Raw genomic sequence first — 25,636 nt, 5'->3', positions numbered from 1 at the left:
CAAGGGGTTATTGGAAAATAATGAAGCAAGGGGACAGATTTGGAAAAGAATTTAATTCCCTAGTAGAAAAGGTAAACTAGGAAAGGAATGTAAAAAATGGATTAAGGATAATAAGAGATAAAACAGAAGGGTATTATTGGAACTCAAAAAATAAGGTTGTAAGAAACCAATTTATAAAGGTTGTCTTCAACCTTACGACAAAGAATCCAGGGAAAGCTGGGCAGCGGAAACCAGGGAAGAAGAGGAACCAGCGGCAGCGGCAACAGCAACTCACCATGGTGTATGATCTCAACCAAGAATACCTCATCAAGAACAGAAAACGATGAACCAAGCACCAGCAGCACTTCTACCAAGAACTAGCAGCACCATCTCTAACCTCCAACGTGAATCAGAGGCAGAAATATTGCCTTTAATCTCTGGACACAACAAACACCAGACCACAAAAGCCAACATCCGAGAACGAGAGCCCATTCAGCAACTTACAAAACCCAACCACAACTCCAAACTCTCCTCCTCGCAACCGAGAAGAAGAACAGGCGGTGATCTGCAACCAGACGGAAATTGCACAGCAGGAAACCAGAGTTCGATTGCACAGCAGCAAACCAGGGCAATAATATCACAAATCTGCTGAATCGCATAAGGAGAAAAATAATTCCACACCACCTACAGTGTCGTCTTCTGCCCCAAACTCGATCAATGGCAGAAAAATAGCATGAGAGAAGAGGGTTTGTACCAACCCACTTTCAAAAATTGGAGGGAAATCCGGCGAAAACCAAGGGGATAACCAGGCCGAAATCCTATTTGTAAACACCTCTAGAACAAGCCATCATACCAGGAATCCAATTGACTCCAGAAAACCGAAAACGATAGCAGAAAGGATTCCAGAAATATCCACTATATAAATCTTCCGCGTGAACCCGTAAAGACCAACAAATGACCGTGGAAGATTGAAAAAAAATCGATAAAGATTTAATGGGCAGGAAACCCTAGTTCTTCTTTTCTTTCTATGAACTAGGGTTTCTCCATAAATTGGAGAACTTTGAAACGACTCTCAAAACTGCAAACCAGAAGAGAATCAATCACTGGTTACAACAGCTCTGATACCATGTAGAAAACCTGGGACCTGTAACCAGTAACTTGAGAGAGAAGAGAAGAGAGAAAAGAGAGAATGAGAGAATAATAACTTGTTGTATTCATTGATAGGTAAGCCCCTCTATTTATAATAGAGGGGAAATTACAAAGAGACTAAACTAGGCGATGTGGGACTAAAGCCCACATAGCCGATTGTACCTAATAACATAATAAATAAACTAACCCCATAAAGACTAGAATACCCCCACAGTATTTTGGATTACATATTCCAACAGAAGTCCATCTTCTGAGGTTGCGCTCGAGCCAAATGTGGTGAATAGCAGCACTAAAAGTGAGTTTACCCACACGATCACAGGAGGAGCCTCCAAAGGTCAAATCTACCCAATCCATTCTCTATGGAATGGAAAAATCCGACGACGATCCGGCTAGTAGCGAGGAAAGAGCCAAGTCCAGATCTTCGAGGAGAAAGGGTAGTTGAAGAACAAATGATCCACGCCTTCCTACCCATTCCAGCAAAGGATGCAGTGAGGAGACACTTGGATGTGCCTGCTAACAAGGAAAGACCCTGGGAAGACAACATCAAAGAGCACGGCGCCATAAAGTGAAGCTATGCCAAGGGATGTTCCCAAGCTACCTTGCGCCAGATGATCACTTTGCCATTGGATCTAATAAGGTTCCAAGCAGACTTCAAACTTAAAATGCCTGAGTGAGAGGGATTCAAGATGAACCTGTCACCTCTGCCAAGAGGAGCTCTGCGGATACTTAGGAGAGCAGACCAGATGAGATCAAGGTTAGGGATGGGGGGGGGAAGGGGAAGGGGGGACCCCAAGAGCCTCCCGGAGGATGAGAGAGATCTTGCCATGCCTATCAGATCCCAACCCATGAATAGTTTTGTCTCCCAACAAATGGAGGATACCAGCTGGTGCCAGTGATCTAACCAAAGTCTAGTAGAGGTTCCATCATCAATCAAGGAAGTAATAGAACTGAGAGCAAGGGTTTTGAACTTCACAATCTTTCTCTAAACCCAAGAAGCATCTTAGGGGATAGGGACAGTCCAAATAGAGTCTTTTCGAAGAAATCTTGAGTATACCTAGTCGACCCATATACTTTTATTCTTGGAGGTAATCTTCCTGATCATTTTAAAATACCAGCTGCATTGGTGACCTTTATACGTCTAAGGCCTAAGCCACCCTCCACTTTGAAGACATACCGAGTCCCAGGAGGTAGGGCGAAGAAATATGGAAGTCTCAGAACCCTTTCAATGGAATGAACACATAGTCACTTCCAGCTTTGAGATGATCGATTTAGGGATACCAACTATGTCTGACCAATAGGATCCTTGATGAGAAGACAGGGAGATATGTGGAAGACAGGTTTATTGACCAAAATACCGGGTGGTCGACCGTGGTAGTTTTGTAGATCGTCCTCCTCTTATGGACACGAGGAGCGAAAGGTTTAGAAAGAGATGGACATTCGATTCCGAATGACTTGAGTTCATAGGTAACCAACCACATCACTCTAAACCCCTCTGACATGGTAGGACATACCCACATTACTGTGCATAAACACCCTTTGCGAAGCCCTCGCGAGTGGGGGAGAGCCCCGGTCAAATTTCAGCCCAAACAGAGGTGAAATTGACCAGCCGATCAATCACCTAGGCAGGCCCAGATCAGCCAGCTACATAAACTGGGGGTCTTGCTATCCTTTTTCGGACTGCTTGGTGTGGGACCCCCAAATCCCACATTGTATTGACCCCCTTATGCGTGACTTATGGCTCTAGTCTATATATGCAAACTGAGTTTCTAAAACTCACTTCTCACTTCATTTAAGCCGAAGAGAGGAGAGAAAAGAAAGGAAAGAGAAGAAGAAGGAGGAAGGAGAAGCTGACGTTGGACTGTTGCCAGCTGCCGGTTGCATCCCTAGTTAGGTAGGCTCTTGGATTCCCTGTCTCTCTCTCCTATGTTGTTGTTCCGTACCTAGGTTTAGGATTTTTGTCAGGATTTCAATTGAAACCCTGTGTCTGGCAAGGAGGCCAGCTGGAGTGATGTTGTGTGAGGGTTCTACACCTTCTTGCGCACTCCCATTCCCGTTTCCGACCAATTCCCGAAAGGTTTGGGTGAAAACTCCCCAAACCCTAACTTTTAGGTGATCGGAGATTCGACCATATCATCGATTTCACCCGGTGGAATGCAGTGCAAACAAGCTCTGTGCGTAAGTGGAGTGATCCCCTACAAATTCTATGGATAGAAATAACCCTGGCAAAGTGTCGGATTGCATCTGAGCTGAAGAACAGTTCTTGGAGCATTAACCGGTCAATGGTTGGGGATCCACCGATTGATGACCACATCAACCGGTGGGCAAAATCTGGAAAACCAGAACTTCTGTCAAGGTCACTGGTTGATCATAAGGCTTTGCATCGACTGATCAACTAGCTACATCCACCGGTTGGTTCCCAGTATGGAATTGTACTCTGCCCCCTTTTGGAAAGTCTTTTGGCACTCGTCCAATATTGGGTCTAACACATTTTAAACATGAATAGATCAACCTTAGTGCATCGGTGAGGCATATATTGGGATCGCTTGTGCATCTATTGGGTTGTGTTCACCTAGTCTACCTATAAGGTAAGCGGGTGTGGTTGACTTGTTTTGCGGAGTGTTTCTTATTTTAATTTGTGTATGATCCCATTTATTTCAATTATGATCTAATGTCCATATAACTATGTTTGATTATGTACTATGAATGAGATGTATGTTTAGAGTTGGAAATGGGATCCGGTGTGGCCGGGGTAGGTTCCGGTACCAGGATCGCCATAAATATGTTGCATTTATGCTGCATTCTATTTAATTATGCAAACGGATTACGGTGTGGCCGATGATTGCTGGTACCATATTTCCCGAGATTAAAATGTGTATGTGTATGTTAGGGGAGACAGGTTGGTAGTGTGGCCGAGGGGTTTCCGGTAGTATCCTCTTGTTGTCTGACATACATGTATGTGCAACACCTGTCATATTAGATGCATGCTGGCTAGGATAACTAACCCTATGCTACAACCCCTAGCCAATAGGGGGCTACATGTTGGTGGGCCCAAGGTTCTAAAACTCGGATCCCGGTACCAACTCGGTCCTTAGAAAAACCGAGTTGAGTTGAGATCTCGCCGAGTTGGTGCATTTTTTTTTCCCGACTCGAAGCGTCATCTTGGTGGGTTTTAGACCTAGTTTGTGTCTGAAACTTGGTATTCAGCCTATTTTAGGCCATTTAAACACAATGGCACTATTAGATTTTGCAAAAACAAAGTTTAAATATGAGTTTCACTTTGGACCATAGGTTGGTAGGCGTCGAGGGTGACGACGTACTAAAATACCCTACTCTACACATAGTTTAGTAATAGAAAACAATCAAAACATTCAATTAATGTAAAACAATTTAAATTAGCATTAGAAATGTTTAAGTGTACAATACATCAATCTTTAAACAAATGTTACATAAAATGTGATATGTTAATGTATTCAACCCCAACCATATCCACATAGAATTCGCATGTCATAGTGTTGTAGTTTTGCACATAGTTTGCCACAACACTTATTAAGTGTTGTCATCAACATATTCTAACTCCCCTATCCTAAGGTATAGGAGAGGCGGAGGCGGTTGGTTTGAGGCGTGAGATCCACTGCTACTGTCATATTGAGGCATGTATGGGTATGGCCGGTTTGGGACTGGGAACATGGGCCCAAAACCAGACCCAGTGCTTTGATTGTCAAACTCATGTGTTAACTGCCCAAACTGACCATAGCCACTATAATCAGAACCAGTACTCTCCTAGCCATAATCATAGTCATGATGAGGCTGAGATGAATGCCACGACTGTCGCTCACTAGTAGTATCTATACTCATGCTTCCAAAACTTGCAAGCATGGTGTTCATACTCATGTCATCATCCTGAGCCTGTGATTGTTTGCGATCCTTCTTTCTCTTATACGTAGCGTGGCCACCATGGTCTCGATCCTGTGTGGCATGCGTAAACTGAGATTCACCTGTGTAACGCACAGGGTCCACCTACGTTCCCACATCATACTGGTACTTCTTGCGCATCCCCTCATGACGATCATCATAATAACCACCACTTCGCATACTACCACCACCTGCAGGGTCATCACCATCACCATCACCACCATAACCATCACCATCACCATTACCATCACCATCACCATCACCATCACTACCACCATCATCATCATCATCATCAGCAACACTTCCTATTGTAGCCTCAAAAGGTCTCAATGACTCTGAATATGCACGCCCCTCTTGCGACTTATAGTCCTCAATATTTGTACCGGTTACGGACGCAATGGTGGGGTCGGGCCTACCCCCAGGTTGATCAATATCTGGTGTACCACGATCCCTCACCCACTGGAATAGGGGATCCTCATCATCATCAGAGTCCTGGAAAATGTTGGCTAGTTCGATGGGTTCTTTATCATTGGTATCCATTCCTTCACGTATGTGCCTCATCCTTAGTTTCATATTGTAATGCACATACACCATCTGCTCCAGTCGTTTGCTACCCAATCTGTTCCGCCTCTTCAAGTGGATCAATGAGAATGTACTCCAATTGCGCTCGCATCCGGAGGATGAACAAGTTTGTGAGAGCACTCTCATTGCTATCTTCCTCAGGTTGGGTGAACGTGTACCATGAAGCACTCACTAGTCGGCTACATTACAAATATAGAATATTAAGAATATGTACATTCTAAAGGGATAAAATTATAATTCATAAATGTAATGTCATACCACCTACTAAGGTCTGACTTTTGTCTACCCTCCACTGCAGCTTTTCGACTGAAACTTGCTGAGGCCTCTCTGAAGTTTTGGATCTGTTTTCATTTCGAATTTCAAACATTGTTAGAGGCATTAGTATTTACTACTTAGTAATTGCATTCCTTTACTTACTACCAAAGTCCCATACTCTCACCTCATCATTGCACTCAGCCTGTGTCTTGGCATTGGGCTCTAACTTCTCAATAACATTTTGAACTGCCACTAACAACTCTGTGTCTAGCCCAAGATTATGCAAGCACTGATACTTTGGATTTAGATAGTATGCTGGTAAAGTAGAAACCAAGAACATAACTTGTTAGTGACTTAATGCTTTTGAGTTTGAATATGTAAATGTAAAAACTCATATAAAGTGTAAAATATGTTGAAGTGTTGAACACTTAAACTCACTAGCTTTATGCAATGGAAGACTCAAGTGCTTCTCCCACCGCGCATCAATGATGTTCGTGTGTGACCTTGCACTCCGGGTTACCACAGCTCTAACCATTTCCTTCATCTTTTGAAGGGCAGCATAAATGTGGGGCAAGGTAGGCTTCTTCTTTGTATGAACCATCCTCAGTACTATCACCACTGGCTCTAATATGGCAACAACTTTTTGCAGGTCCTTCCAGAATTGGTCACTTGCAATGGTATGTTGTGCTAGCCTCCCTTCTTCTGAATTAGACCTATACCAAGCAAACCACTGTTTACTTGCAAACATAGACCTCAGACCTACCACCTTCGTCTAAAAGCTCTTTAATGCAATGTAATTGGTGGCAAATCGAGTGACACTAGGCCTTACTAAATCGCCATTACATTTTTCCCTCAACATTACATTTTTCCCTCAACATGGCTAAAGCATAACCATGGTTATATACAAAAGTGGTCACTTGTCTTGCCCTATTGACCACACTTGCCACCAAAGTTTTCTTCCCCACGTCTTACATTATTAAATCAATGGAATGTGCTGCACATGGAGCATAGTTGTCATGGCGTCGCCATATTGCCGCCATGGCGTCGCCATATTGCCGCCATGGCGTCATATCACTGGAGAAGTGGGCATATCGACCACCGATATGGATGATGTAAGAATATTGACCGATATGGCCTCCATGTTGTCGCCATGCTCGATATGGCCATGTGTCGTGATATGGCCTCCATGTTGTCGCCATGGCGCCGCCATGGACGCCATACCACGACATATGACCATATCGGGCGACATGGTTGTTTCAAATTATAAAACTTAATTTTTTAACAATAATTTTTTTAACCATTTTTTATTTTAATGCATTTTCCTTTAACATAAAAAAAATTAAAAAAACATCAAACAGAAAACACTAATACACTATTGACTAATACACAATCACATATTCACATTAGCAATTTTTTTATTTATTTAGATGGGTTGTTTACTAGCTTTATTCACTCGATATAAATTACGTTCTTGTAATTGTTTTTTTGTTTTGTTACTTTTGTAGTCACTTTCATATGAATCATATCTCAACTCTCATGATTTTTCAACTTTATTACCAGCAAGACTATTGCTATCAATTATTTGATGATCCATGATTTCATATACACTAATGGATATTACACTTTCATGAATTAAACCATAGTAGATTAGTATTACACTTTCATGTTAATTTTTTATGTTATAGGATATATATTATAGCATACTAAATGACATTTTTTTTTTTGGATGAATAAAACTATAATACGAAGAAAAAAGAAGGAATATACAAGCCCAAGGGCAAAAAAGCCGAAACTAGGGACTAGTTAGGGCGCAAAATGGAAGAAGGGAGGCCCCAGGAGACAACAATGAGCCTGTTCCTTGGGGAATCCTTAACATCCTTGAGGGGGAGGGATCTAACTTTAGATGAAACATAAAAAAGATGGCCTTCCAAATCATGTCTAAGGAGCGGGAGTTGGATGTCCATCTTCTGAGGTTTCGTTCCATCCAAATGTGGGAGATAGTGGCGCAGAAGGCAATCTTGCCAGCCGAGTCGCAAATTGACTTCCCTCCGTATGTCATGTTGATCCAAATCCATTCCCTGCTGAGAGGAAGAGGAGTGCGCCGACCAGGCCAGCAATGGCGAAGAACTCGGGTCTATATGGAGGAGGCAAAAGGGCAAGTGAAAAATAGGTGATCGACGTCTTCAGTCCCGTTCCAACAGAGACAGCAGCTGGAGGGGACGTGAATATGCCGATGAAGAAGAAAGGCTTGGGTAGGAAGACAGCTTGCAAGGGCGCGCCAAGCAGTGAGGCTATGCCGAGGAATGTGGCCACGAAACCAAACAACTCTGTACCAAGGATAAGGGGTCCCTCTATGTCTAACCAAATCCCAAGCGGAGTGAGAGCTGAATCTGCCCGAAGGGGAAGGAAGCCATAAGATGGTGTCGCCTCTGCCTCTATGCCCAGGGGGGATGGGGGGAAGGGAGCTCCAGAGATCGGCAAGGGGGGGAGGGGAGGGGGGAGGGGACCACGAGCCACTGGAGATGATAGCGGCAATAAAGGCAGATCTGTCCAATCCGGAGGAGTAAATATCTCTAGGGCTGACAATGGAAGAGAGAACACCAGAAGGGTGCCACTTGTCAAGCCAAAGCAAGGTAGTCGAACCATCATCAATCCTGCTCGAAATGGCATCTCTGGCTAGCTGCCTCACCCGAAGAATTCTGCGCCAAACTCAAGAAGAATCAGCCCGAGGGCTAACGGACCAAATAGAGTCACCGCAAGCGAGGGTCCAGAATACACCCAAGAAGTCCAGATGGAGGATTTGTTGGTGAGGATCTTCCATATGAGCTTGATGGAACCAGCAATGTTGACATCTTTTATCCTCCTGAGCCCGAGGCCTCCTTCAGATTTAGGGACACAAAGGGAAGCCCAGCTCATAGAGTGGAGGAACCTGGCAAAGTCAACACCTTTCCAAAGGAAGGCACACATAATAGATTCCGCTGCCTTGATGGTAGCCTTTGGAAGACCAAAAATACCGCTCCAATAAATATAGCAAGACTGAAGCACCGATCTGATCAGCTCGAGACGACCAGCGTAGGATAAGAGTTTGGCTTTCCAAAGCTGCAACCTCTTGCGAAGAAGGTCTATGATGGGGGAGCAGATGGTGGGCGAGATCCGGCAGATAAGGGGAAGGCCAAGGTAGCGGATCGGGAGGGTGCCGATGGTACAACTCGTGAGGGAGGAAAGCGCAGCTTTGGTGGTGTCGGAACTCCGGCAAGGAAGATTTTGGACTTAGCCAGAGTTGATCACGAGCCCTGAAAGGCCTTGGAAAAGGTGGAGGGAAGACATGATGGACTCAATGGAGAGAGGGTCGGCTTTGGAGAAGATCATAAGATCATCAGCAAAGGCAAGGTGAGTCAGGTTTGTGGGCTTACATTTAGGGATGGGGGAGATGAGGTGGAGATCAGTTTTGGATTGGATATTGCGGGAGAGAACCTCGAGGACAGTGAGCAAAAAGAGAAAGGGGGAGAGGGGGCAACCTCCGCCGGATACCAACAGAGGAGGGGAAGAACCAAAGACAGACTGCCATTCAAGAGGACCGAGAAACGGGGAGGAGATGCAAGAGTGGATCCATTGACAAAGATGGGGGGAAGGACATTTTGAGGAGGACTTGGGAGATGAAGTTCCAATGGATGGAGTCAAACGCCTTGTGAATGTCGATTTTCAAAAGGGCAGTCGGAGAGTGGAACTTGCGGTCGAAGCCGCGGATAATTTCCTGGCAAAGGATGGTATTATCCGAGATGCTTCTCCCAGCAATGAAGGCAGACTGGTTGGGGCTGACAAGGGAGTCGATGACAAGGCTGAGCCGGTTGGCAAGGATTTTAGCGATGAATTTGTAGAGAAGGTTACAAAGGGAGATGGGTCTGAAGTCAGAAATGGACGAAGCTCCAGGGAATTTAGGGATGAGACAGAGGAAGGTGTGGTTGATGTAATGAATCTGGTGAGGGTTGAAGAAGAAGCTCTTAATGGCACTGATAAGCTCAAAGCCAATGATGTCCCAGCAAGTGGAAAAGAATCCCATGCTGAACCCATTAGGGCCTGGAGCTTTTTAGCCTTGTGGGAGCGAATAGCAGAGGAGATTTCGGAGTCAGAGGGGATGGAGCTAAGGGAGTTGAGGAGATGGGGGGGGGGAGGAATTTGTTGATAAGATCATCGGGGAGGGGGGAGAGGGTGTGGGAGGGGAGGGCAAAAGATATCGGTGAAATGGTTCACGGCCTCAGCTTTGATGGCATCAACAGAGGAGAGGAGAGATCCATCAGAGGAGGTAAGAGAGAGGATGGAGTTGGAGTTGGAGCGGGCTTTGAGGGAGCGGTGGAAGAAGGCGGTGTTTGAGTCGCCAAGCTCAAGCCATTTGATCCTGGATTTCTCGCTTAAGGAAGCTTTCTTCTTGGGAGAGAGAGGAGGCAAGCTCTGAAGCAAGCAATGGTTTCTTCTTCAAGAAGGAGGGGCCGAGGGGGTCGGGATGGAGGCGGAGTTGGATGGCGGAGAGGATGTCTCGACAAGAGGAAACACGAGAAGAAATAATGCCGAAGGTGGTGGAATTCCAGGCTTTGAGAGCTACCTTGACATTTTTGAGTTTTTTAGAAAAGGCGAGGAGGGGAGAGGAGAAGGATTGGACCTGGGATGTTCAAGCAGCTTGGACAACGGGAAGGAAGCCAGGGTGAGAGGACCACATGTCAAAGAACTTACAGGGTTTAGGGCCAAAAGAAAGAGAGGGAAGGACAAAGAGAGAAATGGGGGAGTGGTCAGAGAGACCGGGAGGTCAAAGAAGGCATAGGAGGAAGGAAAAGAGTAAAGCCAAGCATCATTGACAAGGACTTCTGTCGAGCTTGCGAGCAACTCTGTCAGAGGCAGTGAGCGCTTGTTGTGCCAGGAGAGATCAGCACTTTGACCATCTGAGGTCGCTAAGCTCAGAGTCCTCCAGACAGGAGTTGAAGGCTGCAACTGCTTGGTGGTCTAGAGAGGAACCACCCAATTTTTCGTGGCTAAAACGGACAACATTGAGTCACCTCCAATACCCCAAGGGGAGGAACCGACAGAAGAAGAGATGGATCGAATGTCGTCCCAGAGGGGGATCCTATCAGGGTGACGGTTGAGGTCATAAACCATGGTGAAGAAAAAAAGGTGGTTATGAAGGTGATCTGAAATGCTAAGGTGGAGAAGTTGGGCAAAGGAGGAGGAGACCGAGATTTGGAATTTGGTGGGATCCCAGAGAACCCAAATTCGGCCATCGGAGGAGTGGTTATAGTTAGAAAGGAAGGACCAAGAGGGGGCAAGGGAGTGGGCGATCGGGAAGAATTTTGCTTGAGCACTTTGGTTTCAAGGAGGCGTAGAGGGAGGATTTGGTGGACTTGAGATGGGCGCGGATTTCAGCTTGTTTGGCGGAGCATCGAGCCCACTGGACGCTCCAAATAATCCAAGGGATCATGAGAGAGAGGGGGAGGGGGCAGCCAACCAAATGGAGAATTAACCCCGGACCCCGGTGGGACACTGCGAGGCCGGAGACGGTAGTCTTTCAAAGGGGGAAAGCAAACTAGGGAAGGGGAGGAGGGGGGATGACACAAGGTGATGTGGGCCCAATTGAACCAGGAAGGGTGACACAGGGGATCTGGTTTGGGCAGGTTCACCGTATTGGTATAAGTGTGGAAAGGGTGGTTAAGTGGGTAGGGGGAGGGTATGCGGGTCGGGTTGACAGGGGCTAGGTTTAAATGAGAAGGGATAAGGAGGGGGAGGTTTAATTGAGAAGGGACAAGGGGGGGCCCACGAGGAGTGGTCAACGGGGTTATATGGGGAACAGAGGACCTCGGTGGTGGTGGGTGAAAGCTAAAAAAAGGGGGGTCATGTAGCGTAGCAGTGGGGGGGCTGATGTTTAAGGTAGTAGAAGGGGAAGGGGAGCGAGGCAGGGCCAAAAGGTGAGATGCAGGGGGTTTCGCAGAGAGATGTTGCAGACCTTCGTTGAGAGTCAGCCTGGACTCCTTGGAAGCCGAAGAGACAGTGACAGCACAATCGTCTTCAAGATCGAGACTCATGAGGGCAGCGAATCGATTGTGGGCTGCGTTAGGAGAGCAGCGTGGTAGGTGGGCCTCGGGGAGCTTGCTAAGAGAGGAGATCTCTGCAGGTTCCCGGTGACTTCTCCGACGACGATTCCTTTGTTTTTTCCGGCCACGAGGGGGGGTTTTGGGGTTGCCTGCATCAGGCGGCATGGAGGTCATCGATGATTGCTCCACTGCCACAACCGCAATAGAGCCAGTTGAGTTATCTCCAGGAGTAGCAACCACCTGAGAAGAACCAAGCAGGGGGATCTCAGGGACGTCGGAATCAGCAGCAGGCAAGGCAAGCGAAGCCTCAGCAGGCAAAGCACCCGTGGTTGATATAATCGCCATGGCAACGCCATGGCGGGCGACATGTAGATATATCGACATGACACCCCTCCACCGACTTGAATCGCCGTGACGACGTGACAACTATGACATGGAGTCCAAAAGAGGCGGATCCTCTTACTCTTCTTGTTTATCAACTTCTCTCCAGCCTTTTTAAAGTTAGAATCGTTATCTGTCACAATTTGGATAACGTTCTTTGGTCCTATCTCGTTCACCACTAGCTTCAGTTTCTTATACAAGTATGATGCATCCTTCATAGCTTCGATGCATCGACAGACTTCAAGAATACTGTCTTCCCATTGCAACTCACCATGAAATTGATAATTGACTGTCTAGTAGGTCCAGTCCAACCATCAGCCATAAGGGTAACCTTATACATCTCCCAGCTTGGCTTTAGACCCTCAATGTACACTTTCAACTCCTCTACCTCCTGAGGTAAATATACATTATATAACTCGTGTGGTGAAGGCCCCTTCCATCCTGGGCCCGCCCTCCTTGTAGCGTCAAGGAATGCTTGATGGTATGTTGTTTGTTCTACATTAGCTGGAATGCCATTGTATTTTAGTGATGTCTCTGGCAGCCTTGCGGGAATCTCCAGATCGAATAATTTGTTTACAAGACACTCTTAGGGGGTCCTCTCGGATTCCAGTTTTTGACTTATCTTTTATAAAGCTTTGACCTACTCCCTGAGCAGGGATGTACGATTTATACAGGTAGTAGGGTCATGTATACTCATGGGATGGCTTATGTGGTGGAGTAATGATCTCCATATCATCCAAATCCATCAAGATCTATATAGTTGTTCAGTAAACAATTATACTTCTCGCATGTAGTACCTGAGTCTTACCCATTTAAGGAATATGGAGGGTACGTAGTAGGCTCGGTCGCCTTGACCAATCACAGATCAGCCCGACTAACGGTCGCTTTGATCCGTTATAGATCAGCTCGAAAGTACCCCTTTCTATTATGATAGGGGCGGATGGTAGGGCTAGAACAGGTATAATCGCTTGAACGGCTAGAAGTGGGCCGACTATCTTCCATTATAAATAATAATAATAATAAGAATAATATATTATTATTATTATATTTATAATCTTCTTCTATTTTTTAGGCTTAAGGCGGCGGATCTGTTGAAATAAAGATCGGGCTATTCGGGATCGGCTAGGTGATCGACTACTTTCTTTCCATCCCCTCCCTCTGATGGCGAAACCATGATATGTCAGCCAGCCATGGACTGCTTTAACATGAACTTACTTAAGGCTTTCCATGCTTCCTCTTGTTTACCACCAAACACTTGCGGGATGGTTGGCTGGTAGGCATCTTGTTGCCTAAAAGTAGATGGATCCTGCTCAAAAATGGGATCTGGGGAATGTGCTCGTGGTCGGGTTTGGGGCCGTGGGATCTGTCTTGTGCCAGTGTTTTTCCTCCTCTCATCTTGTTGCACTGGTGCAGCTAAGCTAGATCCACCAGCTCCTCTTGCTTGCTCATATTCTCATAATGCAAACTTTATCTAATCTCTTCCAAAGTCTGCTGGTAAATTCTCCACTCAGCCTTTGATTCAAACTCACCAGATGTAGGCCTAAATTCAGTATCATCTCCTCCATGGATCTCTACACCAAGCCTCTCTAATACTGTCTCATCAAACTTTGTTTGTTGTCTTTCCCTCTCAGCTTTCTTTTCTCGTCCTCCACTCAAGTGTTGGGCCATAGCCACTTTCACTCGGCTCGGAATATTTCTACATGAGGCAACATCCTTATCTGTACCAGCCAAATGTTGTTTTAACCTAGTGGCTCCTTCAGATAGCAACTTTCCACAATAGTTACACTTGGACTTCTTTTTATCCTCGGACATCGGGACTCCATGTTGCCATGCTATATCCCCCATTGTGTACGAAATGTCTTACTTTTAACACTGTTACATAAAAAAGCATGTATTAGTAACTATTAAAGACTTAAAGTATTGTATTTGTAACTATTTGTAGAAAACGTAGGACCTCGTAAAAGAATCTTGAGAAGAGAAAAAAGAGAGAATGAGAGAATAATAACTTGTTTTTTTTATTGATAGGAAAGCCCCTCTATTTATAATAGAAGGAAATTACAAATAGAAAGGGGAACTCCTAATCAAATTAGGAATTCTTAATCATGATAGGATTCCAAGTTACAATAGGAAAAGAACTAGAACTAACAACTCAAACTAAAACTAAGACTAACAACTCACAGAGAATTAAGACTTGACATAATTAGAAACTAGGACTCCAACTAGGACTAGGAAAATAGAAGATACACATATCAACCAAATCCACTGTTCACGTGAACAGACTTCTCAACACTCCCCTCAAAGCTGGATTATACAAATAAGTAAAGATAGAAGATCCAGCTTGAACTAAAGAAAAAAGAACTCCTAATAATGCTAACACTCCCCCTCAAGTTGGCGCATACAAGGTACTAATGCCCAACTTGAATAAAATGAAAAAACTAAGTTGTAGTAGAATCCAGCTTGACATATGAATGCAGCTCCCAAATAAACCTTCAAGAACTTGAAAAAATAGATCTTCAAAACTTGGACAGACATGATCAGCAAACCGAGATGGAATGTCTTCCAAAAAGGCAGCTTTCAACGATCTTTAATAGCTATCCAGTTGATGAATCTCAGATTGTCATAGTGACTTAGAATCTTGAAGTGAAATAACTAGAGCAGCAAGTAGCTCGAAAACAAACTGAATCAAGCAAATGGAAAAAATAACGTATCAACCCAACTGAAAATCCTCAAATTGGCAACAACCAAATATCTTCAATACTCTTCAATACTTCAATCTCCCCCTTACGGCAAACTCAACCCAATAACAAAGGATACCCAATAGCAATGGTGGAGAAAACTGATCTTCCATGTTTTGCACCAATGTTCCCGCATGTTCTGCGTTCGCAATGTCTGCAGGTGTATTGTACATAATCCCCCCTCACGTGTAGTACACGTGGACATAACAGAGATGATGTAAGAGATAGGGCAAAAACATAATATTCCAAAATTTTTCAAGAGGTGCTAAGGGTAATGAAAAAGAAGAAATGGCAAATTAGAGAATACCATTATCGTCCAAAGTGGTATGGGTATATGCCAAAGGTATGGGATATGAAGGGAATTAGAATTATTGGAAGGGAACAGTGTTGGAAAAAAAAGGATGGCATGGCTGTAATTCGGTGGAAATCCATTTTTAAATACAAACCAAGCCTAAGGGCAAACTGATAATAAACCAGAATTTTCAAGGGTCAATGGGTAGTCAAATAGGGGAATGTATTAAAAGATAATGACAGTTCTGTAAATAACCAGAATTTTGTAAGGGGTAAAAGATAAATAAAGAAGTAATGGGACATGAAAGGAAATAAAAAAATTAAGGGACGATTGTGAAAGTTGGAAGATAAATAAAAGGTGGGACACAGCATAATAAAGGAAAGGGAGTGGGGGCAATATGGGAAAACTCAAAGAATCTAACAATCTCAACCCACGTGGAACCTGACAAAAGAATGAAACTAAGAAAGGAAAAAGAGGAACTTACGAAAGAAATTCATCTCTTTCCTTCCGTAAAACCAGAAATCAAAACCTTCAAGAGTTTTTCAACCTTCAACCAAAAAAGAACTATAATCCTGTGGAAATTGAATCATGGACCAGAGGCGGAAAGCATGGAACAAAAAACAGCAGTATATAAATCTTCTCCATCTTCTTCAATCCATTGATCGAAACAACAATCACCAGAGAATGTATCAATAGAAAACAGAAGCAGAATCAACCACAATACCAGGTTCCAGAAATCAGAATAAACACTTCAAAGAAGCAGAATCAATTCCAGAACTCTCCAGCGTGAACCAGAGCCCTATCAGTAAAATCGAAGGAAAGACAACCAGTAGCAAATCGCAAGCAGCAAATCCACAATATATCAAGCTTCTTCTGAGATCGAACAAGCAGGGTATCGATTCAGGCCTCAACCCAAACCACAATGTTGCTACATAAAAACCAGAAATTGACTAGGGTTTGACATCCAAGGAAAATAGCAGTAATCGAAACAGCAAATAGATCGCAACTTGCGATAGCAGCAGCTAGAAATCGATAGAGTAACAGACGACAGCGAAGCATAAACAGTAGTGGTAATGATTAATTTTCATCAAATACTCATCTTCAGTATATGAAACCCATACAAAACTGAAAACCTAAAAGCGACTCTCAAACCGGCAACTGGTTAGTGCTCGATACCATGTAGAAAACGTAGGACCTGTAACCAGTAACTTGAGAGAAGAGAAAAAAGAGAGAATGAGAGAATAATAACTTGTTTTTTTTTGATAGGAAAGCCCCTCTATTTATAATAGAAGGGAAATTACAAATAGAAAGGGGAACTCCTAATCAGATTAGGAATTCTTAATCATGATAGGATTCCAAGTTACAATAGGAAAAGAACTAGAACTAACAACTCAAACTGAAACTAAGACTAACAACTGACAATAGAATTAAGACTTGACATAATTAGAAACTAGGACTCCAACTAAAACTAGGAAAATAGAAGATACACATATCAACCAAATCACTGTTCACGTGAACAGTACTTCTCAACACTATTAAACATAATGTTAAGCTACTAGAACAATCAAATAGCTATCTCTTATTTATCCCCTAAACGTATTATTTATTTCTTAATTTAAAAAAATTGAAAATTTTTATTAAAAATATTTATACAATAAAGTATAAAATATTATAATGTAATGATGTATTTGGCACCATTTGAAGTTAGAAATTATGTACATATGTTGTGCATAATTTCCAACAAAAACAGGTATTTTTCTATAATATTATATATTTTTTTACAATTTTAATAATATATTTATTAATTCTGAAAAATATAATAATTTTTTTAATGGGTGAAAAAATAAAATGACTCCATGAGGCTGTAGAGCATCGAAAGTTGTCCAACATACATGAAAATCACTTCCAAACAATCACTATTCATCGTACTTTTTTCAAAAAAATCATTTTTTTTGGAAGAAAATATAATAAAAAAAATAATGACAGAAAAAAAAACCGGATTCCATCAAGTGATTGATTGTCCAAAGTTGTGTAACATATCTTAAAATGACATGAATCTACCAAGGATTGAACAATTTTTTTTAAAAAAAAATAGATTTGGGGAAAAATAGTTTACCTTTGAAAAATCCGTCAGATTTGTGATGAATCTTGCAAAAGTTGAGTTGAATATTCAAATGTGCAGCTGAATCGCAGTTGAAGGCTTGAAATCCATCCAAAAAATGAAGTAACAAAGTAGTTTTGGGAAGAAGAGGTCTCGATTTTGGGAAGAAGAGAGGATTTTGGGGGTTTTGGACAGAACTCACCGAGATATGGCGAGTTCTATCGAGTTAGGTGGGGTATTTAAGTGGTAGATGGGTAAAAATCTGGGTCGAAACTGAGATCCGAGAACTCGCCGAGAAATTGCACTTTTGAGAATCGTATGCCATCTCGTCTCGGTTTCTCAGAAAACCGAGAAACTCGCCGAGATGTCGCCAAGTCGAGACAAGTTTTAGAACTATGGGTGGGCTTCCTTGGTATGTCAAATGTTGATTTTCCTGAATGCCACATCCACGGTATGATGTGATTATTGCCGGAGGCGGTTTCAAGCCGGGTGACCGAGGTTGTTGCCGGGACCATGGGGTCTATTGGGGTTTGTTGGTTGACCCAGGACACAAGCGGGGACCGGCAAGCTCCCATTCGCAACTAGGGCTGTATTATTGGGTGACCTAGGACGCATGTGGGGACCAGTAATACATCCTAATGTGTTGCGGTAGCACCTTACCAATATGACTTAGCTATTGTTGTTAGGAATTGATTATAAAACTGGAATCCATGCACCGCATCATATTTTCTGTGTATGTTTGCATGCCTCCATCCCTTATTGAGCTTAGTGAAGTTCACACCACGTGCATGCCTCTTTTAGATGTTTCTGCAGGTGATGCAGCCATGGACTGTGTCGATGCTGCCTCTTCCATGGCGGACGAGAGGTGGGCCCCTGAGTACAAGGATCATGAGTCCAAATGTACTTGTGACGTGTGTACCTACAGTGACACTGCTTGATAATTATCTGTAATAACTTATATATTGTCTTTTGTTAGATCTCAAGTATCACTTTGGATACTTATCGAATAATTCGGATTAATGTAATATATCACTTAGCCCTTGATTACAATGGTCTTATTATACTATGAAATCAAGTCTTCCGCTAACTCTTATTAACTTTCATTGATTATTGTACTGCTAAGATACTGTGTCTATGATCCTGGTGGGTGGTGTAGGATGATGGTAAGCATCCCCGTCGCACTTCCATTGTCTTTGGAAGTCGGGTATGACAACATCATCTTGTTCATGATATTGACAATGAAATCCCAACATAAGGAGTCAAAAGCTTTGTGCATATCTTCCTTCAGGAGGGCCGAGGGGGAATGATTTTTCCTATCAAAACCCCTAACAATTTCATGGCAAAGGAGGATGTTATAAAAAATGCATCTGCCTGGGACAAAAGCAGATTGATTATCACTAACAAAGGAGTCTACCACCAACTTGAGACGATTCGCCAAGATTTTGGCAAGGATTGTAAAGAAGGTTGCAAAGAGAGATGGGGTGAAAGAATGGTTCTAAATCTCGGTTTCAAAAGAAACCGAGACGAGATAAGCTGTGAGTTTAAAAAATCCCTTAACTCGACAGGTTTCAACCTATTTCGATCGAGATGTTGGTAATTTCGCAAGTTTCACACTTATGCCCATCGAAACTTGAGGAAACTTCACTCGAAACCAGGACATACACTTATTTATGCCTAATATTGTTTAAGTAAATGAAGTAATATTTCTGTCAAACCATTCGCTTTGGAGTGATTTTTTCAAGGCGAAGTTACTGAAAAACTGCCATCTCATATTGCCTTTGCCGAATGGTGTGGGATCCAAATCCTGGAGAAATGCTTTGGCATGCAAGGATATTCTTCTGTCCAGGTCTAGGTGGCTCATTGGAACAGGTGACATTCTTTTCTGGCTGTATGATTAGACAGGTATGGGGCCATTGATTGATCATGTGAACAATGCCCTCCAGGCCGATACCTCTCTTTGTGTTAAGGAAGTGTTGGGGGTGGAAGGAGCATGGAACCAGAATGTTTTAGGCCTTATTGACTCTGATGGGGTGAGGCAGGGTATTCTCCATGGTAACTACTCTCATAGGCAGGCTTACCAGGAGAGGAACTCGAAGGAGGTTGAGGAGAACTTGGAGCCGGAAGTACAGGTGGAGATGGTTCAGTCGTGGTAGTCTTTCTGTGCCAAGTTCCTCTGGCAAACATCTCATCATAATAGGGATATTTTCTTCTAGTCTCCCCCTAGACAATAGGCTGCTCAACAACTCCTTGCATCAGGGGCTGGTCCTGTTCCTGTCCGTTGATCCCATCTTGAATCTCTATTTCCGTCGATGGTTCTTCCATAGTAGAAATCTCAACTTCCAATGGTTCAATAAGAGGAGACACCTCTTCACTCCGAGGCTCCCCCTGAAGAGGTGTAGTAGGTGAAAAATAAGCCTCAGACTCACGGAACATAACATCCATAGAGATCAACAATCGTCGTGTGGGAGGATGGTAACATTTGTAGCCCTTTTGAGTGGCAAAGTATCCCAAGAACATACACCGAAGACCCCAAGGATCAAACTTCCCAATATGGTGGTGATTACGAGCAAACACAACACAGCCAAACACCTTTGGAGGGACAACAAAGGAGGAACTCCCCAACAGAACCTCTAGAGGGCAGGCAGCGAGCATCCAAGATCCAAGATGGCAGCCAATTAATGAGATATGAGGCAGCAAGCAAAGCATCCCCCCAAAATCGTGCAGGGACATGCATGGTGAACATAAGGGAGCGAGCAACTTCCAAAAGATGTCTGTTTTTTTGTTCGGCAACACCATTCTGGGCTGGAGTGTCGACACAGGAGGTCTGGTGGATAATCCCGTGTGAGTCAAAGTACGAAACCGGCTGTCCATGTACTCCTTCCCATTGTGAGTGCGCACAATCTTCACACGGGCATCTAATTGAGTTTGAACCACCTTAGGGAATAACTGGAAACAACTAAAGACATCACTCTTCTGATTCATCAAGTAGACCCAGGTAGTCCGGCTAAAGCAATCAATAAAAGTAACGAACCAACGAAACCCAAAAGTGGACACACATCGGACAAGGCCGCACACATCCGAATGAATCAAAGTAAAAGGAACCAAACTTCTATTATCAGAAACAGGATAAACAGCTCTAGTTTGTTTAGCAAAAATGCAAGCATCACAACTAATATTATTCGGATTACATCTCTTAATCAAAGACGGAAATAAAGTAGATAAAACTCCAAGGGAAGGATGGCCAAGATGCCTGTGCCATGTATGAAGCTCAGTAAGGGCAGAATCTAAGGTGCCAGTAGGAGAAACAGGAGATGCCAAAGCAGAATTTGTAGACGAACAGCCGTCGAGTACATAGAGACCACCACCCACCTTACCACTACCAATCGTCCGACCCGTGTCCAAGTCTTGAAACAAGCAGTGAGAAGGAAAAAAGGTGACTTTGCAATGCAAATCTTTGTAAGACTACTAATAGACGAGATTGGTAGAAAATTTGGGAACATGCAAGACAGAGGAAATGCGCATATACGGCAAACACTGTACAGTTCCCTTCCCAAAGATAGGGGAGAGAGAACCATCAGCAACACGAACTTTGTAGTTACCAGGTAAAGGAGAATAATTCAAAAAATGAGAAGGAGAACCGGTCATGTGATTAGTTGCGCTAGAGTCAATTACCCATGAGGTGGGATCAACAGATGAGCAACTACCACAAAAAGAAATACCTGAACCAGAATTTTCGGGCAAGGAAATGGTAGAGACAGCCGTAGAAGAGGCAGAGGAGACAGTAGTGTCCAGCTTGGACATCAAAGTACGGAGGTGCTGCATCTCATCACTGGAAAGAGGGCCGGTTGGGTCAGAAAAATGATCATCAGAGACAGCCTTAGCCCGGACGGACGACCCGAAGGGCCCTCTTTCCAGTGATGAGATGCAGCACCTCCGTACTTTGATGTCCAGGCTGGACACTACTACCTCCTCTGGAAGGGATGCATTTATTAGATAAAAGGTCGGCGCGGCTCTGCCCGTTGCTCTGATACCATGTGGAAATCCTTGAATGTGGCTTATGAACAATGAGTCCACAGCCTCTGTATTTATAACTAGATGAGGAACATTCCAAATGGATACAAATGACAATAATACCCTAGGAAAGAATTACCCTTGAACCCATTACATTACAATAGTATTAAATCTCGTTTCGGAAGGCCATTTCAGCCTAACCGAAATTTCAAAGATACAATCGAAATATTGTATTTTTTTCTATGAGTTGTGCTCGGCCATTTGTGGGTGTAAAATGCCAAATGACCAAAATATCAAAACGAAATGAACGAAATAACCAAAATTCCAACGAAACAGTGCATTTTTTAGACCGAAATTACCGAGATTTCGCCGAAATTTCTGAAATATTTCATTCTTTCAATCCAATGTTGCATTTTGTTTCAACTCGACCGAAATACTTGAAATATTCGAAATTTTGGCCGAAACGAAACGATATTTTGAACTATGGCAATAACAAGCATTCTAAACAAAACATAAGTCAATCACACCAAACATCAGTGGTGTGCCACCCACTATATTCCACTTACCGCAATTTGTGAACATGTTAATTCATATTGATACCCCAAGGAACAGGCATATTGTTGTTTCCTTGGGCTTTAGCAGTTTTTCTTTTTCAGTCTCCTGGCCCGGCTTCCTAGAACTTGAGGCTTTGTATAGCTCCCCCCTCCCTCTCTCTCTCTTCCCCTTTGGGGTTTAGGTAATGAATTATTTATTCACCAAAAAAAAATTCAACCCTCCAAATTCCATATACTCTAATTAGTCACAATGCCCACTTTGAATCTTGTGCCCCACAATCTGCACAAACACGATTACCACTTTTTCACAATAGTTCTTTTAGCTTTCAGATATTACAACTGGAAACCATGATCTGGATGGGAAAACAACACCTTGCTTATCACCCAGCAATTGTTAAATATACCAAAGTTCCCATAGATTGAGAAGTCTCAATGGAATCTCGTCTCAGATACCCAAAGCAACCCTTAAAAAAAATCAAATCTGAATACTTACAGTATACTAACATGGTTTCTTCTTCTTCTTCTCGGTTTTCTTTCTTCCTTTCTTTTCTTTTTTTTTTGCTTCTCTCTCTCTCTCTCTCTCATGTTTCTCTCTTTTTTTTAATCTTTAATCTCCTACTTAATCTCTACTTTCTAATTCTGGTTTGACTAGAACCCAACTCTCTCTTCCATGCATGGAGGTAATCCCATTCTCGCACGAACAGAAATTCCTCTCCCCCCTTGCACGATTGTTAGTTATGGTGGGGCCCACCGTTGACTTAAAAATGTAGACCAAAAAACTTAACTATAATATCCCCCTTAAGGATTATAAGACTTGAACCCTTGACCTCCTACTAGAGTCACAACCACCAAACTAACAATTCAATTGTTTATTAAATCCAGAGAACAATTTAAATAAAAGAACTAAAGCACTCTTTAATTCTTATGTATCCTATTTACCATTATGCCATCCTGTAGAGAGATTTAAAATTAGGGAAAGGCTTGGATGATCTATTCACCCCAAGCACCTCTTTATTTATAAGAGTAATAAAAGAATAAAAATATGTACATAAGCAATGTGGGACTAAACCACATACAAAACAAATAAATAAATAAAGGGAAACAAAGGGAAAAAAGTCCTGAATACCCCCCACGGTATTCTGGCCCATATATCTAACACATCCAATACTAGGTTACAACTAAGATTAATTCTGCACATAATGGTATTAAGGAAAGAATAATTGTAAATTTACAGAATTGCCCCTGAGGTGTAAAATTATGAAAATACCCCTGGGTAAAAAAAATTTTTTTTAACCCTTTCAGGTTTTCAAATTCCGGGGTATTACAGCTTATCTGTATTTTGATAGACCTGAGACCATTGAAATGGGACATGCCGCCTTAGGGGTATTCAAAAAGCAAAAGTTGAAGGCATCCGCATATCTGTAAACTTCTTTTTGATTTTCAGTTGGGCCTTTTGATTCTGTTTAGTTGTGGTGTTGAGGGTGGTGGATTTCTGTTTTCGTTCTCAAACACCTCAGTTCTCCTTGTTTTTCACTGGCCATATTTTCTCTCTTTTTTCATTTACATGAAATTTCCTTAGGTTTTCCAAACAAAGTACAAAAGAGAAGAGGTAGGGAGAGGGGAATTAACTATCACCAAATAGCTTATTATGGGCCTATAGGGTGGGAGTGGGGAAAGGAAGTATTTCTTTTCTGTGAGGTGTAACTGTGGCATTGTCTTCTAACTTGAAAAGCTTTATATATTTCAGGTGGACGGATACCCTGTCTATAGCATGGCAACTCCAACAATTTCTGGTGCTAGAGAAATGTTAACCTATTTACGTGCCAAATCAACTGCGGGTGAAAAGGTTGCTCAAAAAGTTATAATAACTGATCTGAGAGAAGAAGCAGTTGTGTACATAGATGGCACCCCATTTGTACTGAGGGAACTAAATCAACCCATTGATACACTGAAGCATGTGGGGATAACTGGCTCAGTGGTGAGAGACGAGTGCAACTTTTATTTTCCTTTAAGAATAATTTAGTGAACTGAATAGGAATCTTATTTGGTTTGTTTGAGCTCATGCAGGTGGAACACATGGAGGCCCGGCTGAAAGAAGATATATTAGCTGAGGTCACACGGTCTGGTGGTCGAATGCTTTTACATCGGGAAGAACATTCTTTAACTTTAGATCAAGCCAGTGTCATTGGATACTGGGAGAACATTCTAGCATACAATGTAAAAACGCCTGCTGAAGTATATCGTGCTCTGGAAGACGAGGGGTTCAATATTGAATACAGGAGGATACCATTTACAAGAGAAAGAGAAGCTGTAGCTTCTGATGTTGATGCAATTCAGTACTGTAAAGATGAGTATGTATCAAATTCTTAGTTCTTATTTACTGTTGATTTCCCACTTAAATTCTCAGTTTGATTTTAAATTTTCAAGCAAATGTGTGCAGCTGTTTGCTTCATAAAGTCATAGACAACATGACCTGTATGACAGACTCATCAGTGCAAACCATCAGTCTGGGCCCCTAAAGATGAGCCATTATCTGGGAAGCTCATACCAGTTTATGTGCTTTCTTACTGGCTAATGACCATTTCTATTTATGCATGTTTCCAGCTTTTCTGATTGGATGATTAAGATCACCTTTTTAAATATTAAGAAAACATTTTGTGGTTGGTTGCTTCATCGAGACTAGGCTACTTATACACTCCAAACTCATCTATAGACTACCTTCGGGATGGACCATTTTTTTTTTTTTTGGATGAATAAATAATTCAATTACCAAAGGAAGAAAGGGAGGGAGGGGAAGGAACATACAAGCACGAGCCAACAAAAGCCCTACCAAAAGGCAAGGATAAAACAAAAGGGGCAAAAGCCCTTACAAAAAACAGCAAATAAAATAACGCCTGGCTTACCAAGACCCTCTATCCTGGGTCTCGAGTCTCGCAACAATAAGTAGGATTTCTGATATCCAGGCTGAGAGGCGAATTCATCTCTGGACCTGCCAGGAAGTAGGTAATGTAGGGACGTTTCTTAGGGAAAGGAGGGGAGTTGGGATTATGATGACAAAAAACATGAAGAGGCGAGGGAGCAGAAGACTGGTGTGCAGGGGGATGCAAAGCAGAATTGGATTTAAGGCCCAAATCAGGGAGGGTAAGGCCGGATGAGTTAAAGCAATGGGCCGAGATGTAAGGGGGGACTAGCCCATTTGACCCAGCTGCCTTAGCCAAAGAGGGATGAATAGAGAGCCGGGTTAAAGAGGGAATGGGCAAAGAAACCAAAGGGAGGCCCACAACTGGGGTAGGTAAAATCAGGGCAAGAGAAGAACGTAGGGATAAAAAGGACTTGGCTTGCTTTTTGAGAAAAGAGGTGATCCCCAGATTCGAGGGGAGAGACGTTGGAGAGAACTGCACATGCGGAGAGGGTGACAGATTGTCAAGCACAGGGGGAGATGGCAACTTATCGTCAAGCAGAGGGTCAAAGGGGCCTGGAGAAGGACAGTGACAGGTCAATAGGCTAGGGGGAGGAGGGTTGGAGGACAGCTCCTGGGGGGAAGCGAAAGCTTCACTGTCGCAGAGGCCGGCAGTCTGGAGACTGGAGAATTTTGAATATGTTTGGAC

The 25,636-nt window shown here is 43.0% G+C and overlaps 1 protein-coding gene across 4 annotated transcripts in view; it reads left to right on the top strand.

The window, feature by feature from the left end:
• LOC122658834 (paladin) overlaps window positions 1-25,636 on the top strand; it is a 216,034-nt gene that overhangs the window by 142,650 nt on the left and 47,748 nt on the right. For all 4 annotated transcript variants that reach the window (XM_043853963.1, XM_043853961.1, XM_043853962.1 and 1 more), the window contains 2 exons: window positions 23,776-24,006; window positions 24,096-24,379. In XM_043853963.1, the coding sequence (XP_043709898.1) occupies window positions 23,776-24,006; window positions 24,096-24,379 (515 nt within the window). The remainder of the gene's footprint in view (window positions 1-23,775; window positions 24,007-24,095; window positions 24,380-25,636) is intronic.

The sequence above is a fragment of the Telopea speciosissima genome, chromosome 4 (assembly GCF_018873765.1).
Source record: "Telopea speciosissima isolate NSW1024214 ecotype Mountain lineage chromosome 4, Tspe_v1, whole genome shotgun sequence".
Classification (NCBI taxonomy): Eukaryota; Viridiplantae; Streptophyta; class Magnoliopsida; order Proteales; family Proteaceae; genus Telopea; species Telopea speciosissima.
Note: the sequence above shows the minus strand (reverse complement) of the source record. Positions and strands in the feature narration are given on the sequence as shown.